Genomic DNA, 11,574 nt, shown 5'->3' on the forward strand with positions numbered 1-11,574 from the left:
ATTACATAACTTGGTAGCTAGACAAATGATAGCTAGAGAAGATTTTTATTTTAGCTAAGATGGACTATATTAGATGATTATAGTGGTATTGTTGCAGGTATATTCTATCCATGAGTAGATAGGTATGGGTAGTACCAACTCGTACCCGTACCCGTTTATCCAACGGGTGGAGGATCTTGCCCATTAACATACCTACGGATAGAGAAATCATCTTATACCCGCCTTTATATCGAGTAAAACCTGTCGGGTAGTCGGGCTTCAGGTATCCATTGCCATCTCTACGGCCGTGATAGAGGAGGCGAGAGGAAGAGACGATTCGGGGATAGCCGCCCGACGTCTAAAGGTCGGACGAGTTTCCACGCGTAAGTTGCGCTCAGAATGGGCCAGTATACCTTCGAGGCCGGTTTCCAAACAGGATGGAGTGATGGTCGGTGAAAATTTAGCGTATGGATTAGCGACACAGGGAAAACACCGGGTTCCGGGCGGGAAAAGCGGCTGCCAAATCAGCCCTGAGTGGGCCCGCTTCCATTTGGGCTGCTTGAATCGTCGGCTAAGGAGGTTGGGCCGAGACATCCCATCGCCGGTTCCGTCAAGCCCACGCATCATCACTCGCGCGCGGGGCCGTCCGACCGGGCTCTCCTCCCTCGTTTTACCCGCACCCGCCGCAACGCCGAGAAGACGCGAGAGGGAGGGAGGAGGTGAGCCACCGGAAGCGGAGACGTGAGCAGTCGACCAACCCCGTCGATCCGGCTGCGGCCCGGCGTGCTAGATCGCTACCGATCATGGTGGTGGAGGAGATCGCCGAGGGGGTGAAGAACCTCACCGTTACCGGAGACGCGGCGGCTTCAGGCGGAGAGGGGCAGAGGAGGGGCGGCGGCGGCAGCAGCAACCGCATCCAGGTGTCCAACACCAAGAAACCCCTCTTCTTCTACGTCAACCTCGCCAAGGTACGGCTGCCCCTCTCTCCCTACGCGCCGCATCTTTCCGTGATACTCCTGCCCACCCGCCGCTTCCGGATTCTGGCTGATTTGGTTGCTTCGGTCCGTGCAGAGGTATATGCAACAGCACGAAGATGTAGAGCTATCCGCTCTTGGAATGGGTGCGTCCCTCCTTCGTCCTTCTTTCTAACTTATTTTTGCACTATATTTATTACTGGTGAAGTTAATTTAGGCATTGTCGCTTGACATTGATGCCTCTATCCGCGAATTTGGTCTATGTTATTAAGTACGCCGATAAATATGATGTACAAGACGCAGAATGCGTCGGCGCGGCGTGTCTTCTTTTCTGTATGTTTCTCAATGCTGGATCTGTGTTGGTTATTATTGCTAAAACCTTAGCTTTTATGTCAGTTAGGGTCCCTTTGCTAGGGCTTACAAAAGGCTCTGGCTTTGGCTTCTGAAGAAATCATACCAAACGGGGTAAAAAGAAAACCGGTTTCTCACTGAAACCACCAAGGAGCCGGAGCCCAAAATATTAACTTGCACCAGCTCCTCTAAAAAATGCTCTACGAAACCCTTTTGTCAAATATCTTTCTACAAAGTGTTCTGGCTCTACCAGAGAAGTGTAAGTACCGTGTGATTGTGGCTAGGGTTCCTGAGAAATTACTGGTGAAGGGGGGGGGGGATTAGGTGAAGGATTATGGGCCTCGTTATTGGGCCTTTAGTCATTTGTACTAGTATAAATACTACCTTTTGTACTGAGACAATCATCAAATAATCAGAAATACCAGATCCACACATTTCTTACCTGTTCCAACTCACCTGGGAACTGACGCTCGCAAGAACTCACCGGAGTTCTTCTGTCAATCTGCTCACGACGAGGAAGGCGAGCGTCCTCCGTCCAGGGGCTGTGACAAGAAGCTACTCCAGGAGAGGAGCTAAATCTGATGCCATTTTAGGACCTGGAGCCCTAGCAAACTTTCCCTTAGTGTTCCTAGGCGGCATTTGCCTTGTGACACGCAGAGCACAGCTTAGAATTTGGTCTAGCAAATTGCCAGATTTATTGTCCGAGGAAAAACTTACCAAGTTTGAGTCAAGTGCTATGCAATGCATTGTTTTTTTTTGACGAAGGGGCATAGCCCCCTATTTCATTAGGAAATAGGTAAAGAGTCATTACAGACCACCATGATGGAGAGCAACCCATCACCAAAAGTAGTAACTAGTGGAACTAACCTCTACAATCTAACAAGGATATGCAAAGATCAGACTCCACTAGCACCCAACCAGAAAGCTCCACAGTTTTTAAGCCAAGCTTATTTACAAAGGCCACAGGCCAAAGGCAGTAACCCAGCTAAAACCAACCTAGATGCAACTAACCCACCAACATAACATCCAAAAGAACTTGAGCTACGATGACCACCAGAAGGAGCATGAAGTGCCAAAAGGAGTCTTCAAACAGTAATGCGACGGTCCCTCGGACACCATCCAAAGGCCCTGCTCATCGCCTCACTTGCTATCCTTCTGATAAGTTGACTTCCTTGTACCACCATCTTTTTTTTCCTTCTCTTTCTGTCGAATAACCCAAGAATCCAACCAAAAGCAACAGAGAAATATTATGTTAGCCGGGTCAAGAATAATCTTTTCACCAAAAAAACAATCATTTCTGGTTCTCCAAATAGCCCAAAACAAAGCACCACAACCAAAGATCAATAAGTTTGAAATTCTGTCTTTAGGCTTATTCATCCTAGTCAAGCTGGTCATTGGGGACTTGGTTCTCAATGTTATCAGCGCGTATGCTCCTCAAGTAGGCCTTAATGAGAACTCAAAGAGGGAGTTCTGGGAAGGCCTGGAGGACATGGTTAGTAGTGTGCCAGTTGGCGAGAAGCTCTTCATAGGAGGAGATCTCAATGGCCATGTGGGTACATCTAGCACCAGTTTCGAGGGTGTGCATGGAGGCTTCGACTTTGGGACTAGGAATCAAGAAGGAGAGGAAATCCTGAACTTTGCCCTAGCCTATGACATGTTTATAGCAAACACTTTCTTTAGGAAGAGGACATCCCACCTGGTGACCTTCAGTAGTGGCCAACACACTAGCCAGATTGATTTCGTCCTCTTGAGAAAAGAGGACAGGCATGCCTGCTTAGATTGCAAGGTTATACCTGGAGAGTGTGTGGTAACCCAACATAAGCTTGTCGTAGCTGACTTCCGTTTTAAGATTCGTTTACAACGGAATAAGCATAACAAGGTCACTAGAACAAAGTGGTGGAAGCTTAAAGGGGATGTGGCCCAAACTTTCAAGGAGAGAGTTATCGAGGAGGGCCCTTGGGCAGAAGAGGGAGACTCAAATATCATGTGGAGGAAGATGGCGATGTGCATCCGAAAGATAGCTTCAGAAGAGTTTGGGCTGAGTCAAGGAAACAGAAGGGAAGTTAAAGACACTTGGTGGTGGAACGAAGATGTCCAAAAGGCTATCAAGGAGAAGAAAGATTGCTACAAACGCTTACATCATGACAAGTGTGCAGAAAACATAGAGAAGTATAGGATAGCGAAGAAGTCTGCAAAGCGAGCGGTTAGTAGAGCCCGGGGTCAAGCCTTTGACAACCTTTATCAACGGTTGGACACAAAGCAGGGAGAAAAGGATATCTATAGGATGGCCAAGATTCGTGAAAGGAAGACAAGGGATGTCAACCAAGTCAAATGCATCAAGAATGAAGCAAACCAACTATTAGTGAAGAATGAAGAGATCAAGAATAGATGGAAGGAGTACTTCAACAAATTGTTCAATGGAGGGAATGAGAGTTCTACAATAGAATTGGACGAACCATTCGATGACAACAACAGGGGTTTTGTGCGAAGGATACAAGAATATGAAGTTAAGGAGGCGCTAAAAAGGATGAAGGTAGGAAAGGCGATGGGCCCTGATGGTATCCCTATCGAGGTATGGAGATGCCTTGGAGACATAGCGATAGTATGGCTGACTAAGCTTTTCAACACCATCTTTCGGACAAACAGAATGCCCGACGAGTGGCGGCGGAGTACATTAGTACCAATCTTCAAGAACAAAGGAGATGTTCAAAGTTGTACTAATTACCGTGGAATTAAACTCATGAGCCATACAATGAAGCTATGGGAGAGAGTCATTGAACACCGCCTGCGAAAGCTGACGAGCGTGACCCAAAATCAGTTTGGTTTCATGCCCGGGAGATCAACTATGGAGGCCATTTTCTTACTAAGACAACTTATGGAGAGATTCAGAGAACAAAAGAAAGACCTGCATATGGTCTTCATAGACTTGGAGAAGGCTTATGACAAAGTACCCAGGAGTGTAATGTGGTGGGCCTTGGAAAAACACAAAGTAGCAACAAAGTACATTAATCTTATTAAAGATATGTACACTAATGTTGTGACAAGTGTCCGAACAAGTGATGGGGACACCGATGACTTTCCAATTAACATAGGACTACATCAAGGGTCGGCTTTGAGCCCTTATCTTTTCGCTTTGGTGATAGATGAGGTCACAAGGGACATACAAGGAGATATACCGTGGTGTATGCTTTTTGCCGATGATGTGGTACTTATTGAGGAGAGTAGGAGTGGTGTTTCGCAAAAGTTGGAATTGTGGAGACAGACGCTGGAAGCAAAAGGTTTTAGGCTTAGTAGGTCTAAAACGGAGTATATGAAGTGTGATTTCAGTGCCATGGGGTATGAAGATGGCGATGTTAGTCTTGATGGGCAAGTGGTACCCAAGAAAGACACTTTTCGTTACTTAGGATCAATGCTTCAGAAGGATGGAGACATCGATGAGGATGTCAGTCATAGAATTAAAGCTGGATGGTTGAAGTGGCGGCAAGCGGCGGGTGTCTTATGCGACCCCCGGGTGCCACACAAACTAAAAGGCAAATTCTACAGGACAGCAATCCGGCCGGCTATGTTGTATGGAGCAGAATGTTGGCCCACTAAAAGACGACATGTCCAACAACTGTGTGTGGCAGAGATGCGTATGTTGCGCTGGATATGTGGCCACACAAGGAGAGACCGAGTCCGGAATGATGACATACGAGAGAGAGTAGGAGTGGCGCCAATTGAGGAGAAGCTTATGCAACATCGTTTGAGATGGTTTGGACATATCCAACGAAGACCTGAAGAGGCACCAGTGCATATCGGAATAATTAGGCGTCCCGAGAATGTGAAGAGAGGTAGAGGTCGACCAACCTTGACGTGGACAGAGGCAGTGAAGAGGGACCTGAAGGAGTGGAATATTGATAAAGAGCTCGCCGTGGATAGGAAGGGGTGGAAGTGTGCAATTCACGTGCCAGAACCGTGATTTATAGTTCCGCTTTTCCTCCTTAATCGTTTGACCTTTTCTTGTGCCCATTTAGACCTTGCTGGTTCTTGTGGGTTTTATCTCTTTTATGTGTTCCCCCGTTTCGTCGTTTTCGGTTCTCCTTTGCCTTTGTTTCCCCTGTTTTCTTTGGGGGTTGAGCTCTGAGGTTTTCATACGGGGTTTCATCTCTAGCCTACCCCAACGTGCTTGGGACAAAAGGCTTTGTTGTTGTTGTTGTAGGCTTATTCATCCATCTGTCACAAATTTCATCAATGTTTTTTGGAATGGAATCCAGATTTAACGCAATTTGAATCACTCTCCACACAAATCTAGCAATAGAGCATTTAAAGAACAAATTATCAATCGATTCCAGACCACCACAAAAACAGCATTCATTAGATCCCTTCCAATTTCTTTTTTTCAAGTTATCTTTTGTAAGAATTTTATTTCTTATCACCAACCAAAAGAAGACTTTAATTTTCTGTGGTAACTTAGATTTCCACAGAAATCTGTAGGGAACCTTAATTTGATCAATAGAATTTTTCTTATACAAAGAATTTACAGTGAATCCTTTGTTGCCTAAACCCCATTTCAGTTTATCTTCTTGATCTGTCAGAGTGCAATTAGAGCATAAAGCAACTAGGTCATCATACAACACCTGAAGGTCACCGGTCATTCTTCTTCTGAAAGAGAGTGCTTCAAAATTTGAAGACAAAACTTTATTAACCGTAACATCTTTATCTAGAGCCAAATCAAACAGGATAGGAAAGTTCACAGCAAGAGGACCGTCACCAATCCAACAATTTTTCCAGAAACTAGTTCGACAATCATTACCAACAACCATCTTACAATACTTAAATAAAGTTTCTCTGAGACTTAGGAGTTTTTTCCAAAACTGAGAGTCATTCTGTCTTTGTTTAACTGAGATAAGGGGTTTTCCCTTAATATATTTTGCACTTTTGCAGAAATGATATTTTGCCATAAACCATTTGAATTTTCCAAGTTCCACAGCCATTTTGTTAACAGAGCATCGTTCATATATCCCAGATTCAAAACACCTAAACCTCCTAGACTTTTAGGAGAACAGACCGTATTCCAGTTGACCAAATGCATTTTCTTCGTTTGAGAGCCGCCTTGCCACAAGAGTCTTTTCCTGAACAGGTCCAACTTCCTAATAACAGATTTAGGAAGTTGACCAAATGCATTGTTGTTATTACATGGCTATCATGCTCTGGCTGACCACAGGCAGGCAACTACTTCCACTTGGGGTTTGCCTGAGAACCATGGTTTTCAAGGTGTCACCTAGGCGCCTAGGCGCTCAAAAATCATGGGCGTCCCTGTTCCCTAACTGAAAATAAAAAAAATCAGAAAGAGACCGGGAGGGGGGCAACCAACAAGCCCCAGCAGCTGCCAATCCCCGATAGCTCTTGCTTGTAGAACTCACGCTTGTCAATTGAGGCGTGATAGATCTCGACCTGGACAGAAGCTCAGTTATCTGAGAGCGCACGACTCAATGAGGGCCTGAGAAGAAGCAGGGAGGAGGAGCAGAGGAGTTGCTGGCAGCATCACGCTCAAGGAGAATAAGGAAGGAGTTCAGGAGACCTATAGGCTATAGGGCTATAGGCAAGTCGGGGGATGGTAATTTAGGTTGGCTAGTGGACTGGGGCAGCCCCTTAAGTCTCCTGCCCTCTTTCTCCTTTTTCTTTTTTTTTTCCTTCCTTCATGCTGCTGCCTTCCTGTTTCTCAGATTGGTATACATCACCTTGCGAGTGTGTAGGTGTCACCTTAGGTGATTAGAAGGTGGTCCATCACCATGTCTTTCCTTATTGCCTTAAGAACCATGTTGAGAACTGTTTGGGGTTCCGGAATTTAGTTGTATGAATATTTGACTTGCAATCTCCTGTATTCAAAGTATTCATTAGAGATGCAGAAAAGGAAAGATAATCATCCGTTGCTGATCTTCATGTTGTCACGGAAAGATAATCATCTGTTGCCTTAAATTTAAGTATAGGAGTTTGGATAGGGGTACAGGGTAATCTTGGAGATGCTCTTAGTCAGTGTATTCTGATATTTCTTTATTGGATACATAACTTAAGCTCAATTAACATCTTTATATGTGATTTATTTGATTCATCAATGCTACTTTTTTGTTAAAACATACAATGATACAAAAGCTTTCCATTTCAAGTTTCTGCATCAGTGTATTGTTTGAGGCAACACTAACCAAGCTTTATTTTGTTTCCAGCCATAGCAACAGTTGTGACCGTGGCAGAAATTCTGAAGAACAATGGATTTGCTGTTGAAAAGAGTGAGATTTCGGGGCTTTGTTGTCTTGTAGATTATGCCTCATCTATATTATTATATTTGCCGCTCTGAATCATCCCTTTGTGTCTTAACCTACATAGAAATTAGGACCTCTACTGTTGAAATAAACGACGAATCAAGAGGGCGTCCATTCCAAAAGGCCAAGGTCAGAAAATACTATACCCTTCATTCAGTGTGCTTAAGCTATTCATTGTGTTTGTCAATTTGGTCATTCTATCTTAACTGTATGAAATTCGTCTTTTACTGAGAATTAAACTGACATGAACCTCTCCCTCAGATTGAGATAATCTTGGGAAAGAGCGACAAATTTGATGAGCTGATGGCCGCTGCTGCAGAAGAGAGGGGCGAAGTGGAAGATGGTGAAGAGCAGGCTTGAAAACAGTACCGATGACAAGCTGCTGCTGCTGTGCTCTGTTAGTGTTGTTTAATTTAGTTTAATACCGTGTGCATGAGATATGGCACGCGTTCTTGCTCAACTACATCACCATGGCAATGTCTGCAAATCCATGGATTGATGGATGGATGTTGGTTGTTTCTTAACATTCTGGACATGTTGTTCACTTTGGCTATGTATGTTTTAGCAGTCCAGCGTTCCCCTTACAAAATATGGCGTGCTTTGTTGACTACACAGACCGTAGTTCCTTTCCTGAATTATTGTCTGCAAAGATAAGAGATATCAATGGGTAACTAATACCCGATGTATAAAAACTCTATTACGGTATGGGTATGAGGAATTTTGATGCTTACAGGTATGTTATTGGGTCATTTTATATACCTAATGGATATGGTGGGTGTGGGCATCTTCGATAATGTTGGGTTGGATGAATCTATCATGCTGGATAAAAAGTTAATACACTATTCTACAATCTTCCATTATTAATAAGGTTTGGGCTTTTTATATTTTGTAAATTTTGTATTTGGTTCTTATTATTGTGATAAAAATAAGCACGTTAGTCGGTATGGATACTCGATGGATATCTGTTATCCATATGAGTGGCGTGTATGAAGTAATTTTATACCCATTATAGATAATGGGTGTGGATAATGACGTACTAAGTATTTTTTTTTCTGTGGACATGAGTATGTTCTCTCCCTACCAGTTATCTTACCTGCTTCCATTTCTAGCCAAGACTAGGTTTTTGGGTTCTTCGGCCAAGTCCCTCGAGGTTATGCCCAAAAAAAATGTCATTTAGAGCTAGTTTAGAAACCACAATTTATTAAGGGATTTCTATTTTTTCAAGAGAAATTAGTTTATTTTATCATAGGAAAATAGAAATCTCTTGGTAAATTGAGTTTCCAAACTAACCTTTACGGTGTTTTTTGTTCAGCTTTCCAAGGTAGATTTACGGTTAATAATCTGAAATTTCAACAAAAAGGTACAAGAGATGAGCTGAATAGATTCTTAGGAGCAAGAGGGAGAGGAGTTGAATAGATTCTCTAAATTCTGTAGATTATTTTACTTCAATCCAGAATTTTTGTCCTAAATTTAAGATTTCCTAGATTTCCGTCATATGATTTTTTTTCAAAAAAAATATTACTCAATTGCAAGTGTTTATAGGATTGAATCATTTTAATTTTTTATTTAGATGCTCACCACCCGAATCGTTAGGGGTGGACAAAAAAATACCAAACACCAAAAACCACACCGAACCGAACACCATACACTGAAATTTGCAGTTTATTTGGTTTTTGGTGTTTGGTGCGGTTGGATTTTAGCTCTATTTAGTGTTTGGTGCTTGGTGCGGTTTTCAATATTCAGACACCAAAAATACCAAAAAACCGAAATATAGCAAACCTATCTCTTGAAGCCCAACAAGCAGTTGTTATAAGGTCCTAAATCCTAGACTCATATCATTATACTTTTTAATAACTATGCGTTATTTGCTCTTATTAAACACTAAAATTTTTATGCAATTTATTAAGTACTTGTTGATAAATTATTAGTATGTTCTCTATGCAATTTTATGTTTGTAGTTTCAAATTGCTAGTTGTTTGGTGATTGTGGTAATACCAAACACCGAACTGAAAAAATCGAACACCAAATTATGTGGTTTTCTTATTTCCGAATAAAAAGTTTGGCTTCCATTTTTTCAAATACCAAACTTTTTTGATACCAAATAAACCGCATCGAATAAACCAATAAAATCAAATGCCAAGCACTACAAATCATCATTTGACTCGTACCTGATAATATATGCTCGACCGAAGACTTTATCTCTATAGAAGACCACACAACATCTATTATTTCAGCTATTGCCACCATTATACGCGCTGCTAGTATAGAAAGCCATGCAAGCGTTAGACTGGACGTGAGATGGCCGATGTGTTTTTGCTTTATTAGGACATGAGTCTGAGCTAATTTTTTATCTATAGGTTTATTAATAGGCTTAAATAGAAACCCAACGAGTATGTGGGCATGTGTTTGTTCTTTCACTATCTATACCCGTAAACCCATATATTTTTAAAATTTGTCTTAAAATCAACATAATTTATAAATATATCTCATAATTTTATTAATCGAATATGTTCTAGTTGAAATAAACTTATCATAAAAAAGTTTAAACTAGAATTAGTTATCACTTGTTTCTTTTACCATATATTATTAATATATTGATTATCATTTACACGGTAAATCTCTACTACTTATTAAGGCTGCAATAGTAGTCTGCATGTTCTGCCTTTCACATTCCTGTTCTCTCATTTCCATTCCCATTCTCATTCTCACCATTCCTTGTTGCACACCCTGGTCAGCCATATGTTCTGTCAGATCCATTCACATTCTCACCATTCCTTGTTGCACACCCTCGTCAGCCCCGCACCGCGACCCCATTCTCATTGCGCAAACCATCACACTCTGGACGCGGGGCCCATGTGACAGCACACTCCGGATGTCGGGCCCATGTGACAGCCCCCATTCCCATTGTCCACCAGGCCCATGTGACAGCCCCCCATTCCCATTGCCCATTCACACTCCAGACGTCGGGCCCACACTCCGCACTTCGGGCCCATGTGACAGCCACTCTCAGTTTTGCACACGTCGGGCCCATGTCCGCTCGCGCAAAAAACGAGTCACTTTGACACTAACAAGAGAACTTGAGCACTATTGCTTCCTCCGAAGCAGGAAGGCTTATAAGCTGGGATTGGGGGGACTGATTGACTGGTATGGTACAATTTTTGCGCCGCCGTGAGCTGGTGACGACAATGTGTGGGTTGTGTTATTCGGTGCAGCCCACTAGCATGCCCAGCACGCCACACTTCTCTGGCCCAGCCCAACTTGGTGTTTTAGTCCCCTGCCAACGCTCTCACTGTCCAGTGGGGCCCCCTCCAACTCACCCTCGCACATCAGTCTCTCGAGAGGTCGACATGTGACGGCGCCTTCGTCCTTGCAACCGCTGCTGCGACGGCGTCGGTCCACACCCGCATCCCCTGTCTCCAGGACCTCCAGGACCTCCACTCCGCGAGCTCTTCTCCTTGCTCTCTAGCACACCTATGAGTACCCCGCGCGCTACACCCTCGTTGACCTTGACCAACTGCCCCTCCTCTCCACCCACCTGCCCGCCCCCCGTTGTCCTCCTCCCGCGGATCCATGGTGCACGGTGCAGGATCCACTCTTCTCGCCCCCTCCGCCCGCCCGCCGTCGCCCTCCTCCATGGATCCACTGCGCTCGGCGCAGGAGCTCTTCACGCGTGCACCTCGCCTTTCCTTCTCCTGTTGTTGGGGACGGTGCGGCCGCACGTGCGGTGGTTCTCCATGGACCCATGGACGTCGACGCGCACCTAGACGATCCCTGGAAGCACAGGGGGAATACGGCAAGGTGCACAACGGTGAACCAGATCACCGGGAGCAGCAGAGTGGGTGCTAGGGATGGAGATGGCCACCATCGCCGTCGACATGGAAACTAGAGTTGTCCCTCCACTAGCCGCATGGATCCTCTCTACTTTTAGTTCCTCACCTCTTCTCTCTCTTTGCAGGTCTGCGAGGTAGTAC

At 44.1% G+C, this 11,574-nt stretch overlaps 1 protein-coding gene across 1 annotated transcript; it reads left to right on the plus strand.

Annotated features, from left to right (window-relative positions):
• Positions 1-590: 590 nt before the first annotated feature.
• Positions 591-8,236, plus strand: LOC100284257 (uncharacterized). Its single transcript, NM_001147847.1, has 5 exons — positions 591-947; positions 1,051-1,099; positions 7,508-7,570; positions 7,668-7,732; positions 7,865-8,236. Exons 1-5 carry the CDS (start codon positions 783-785, stop codon positions 7,961-7,963), a joined length of 441 nt encoding a protein of 146 aa, NP_001141319.1. The 5' UTR covers positions 591-782; the 3' UTR covers positions 7,964-8,236.
• Positions 8,237-11,574: the final 3,338 nt, after the last annotated feature.

The sequence above is a fragment of the Zea mays genome, chromosome 3, assembly GCF_902167145.1.
Source record: "Zea mays cultivar B73 chromosome 3, Zm-B73-REFERENCE-NAM-5.0, whole genome shotgun sequence".
NCBI classification, from domain to species: Eukaryota; Viridiplantae; Streptophyta; class Magnoliopsida; order Poales; family Poaceae; genus Zea; species Zea mays.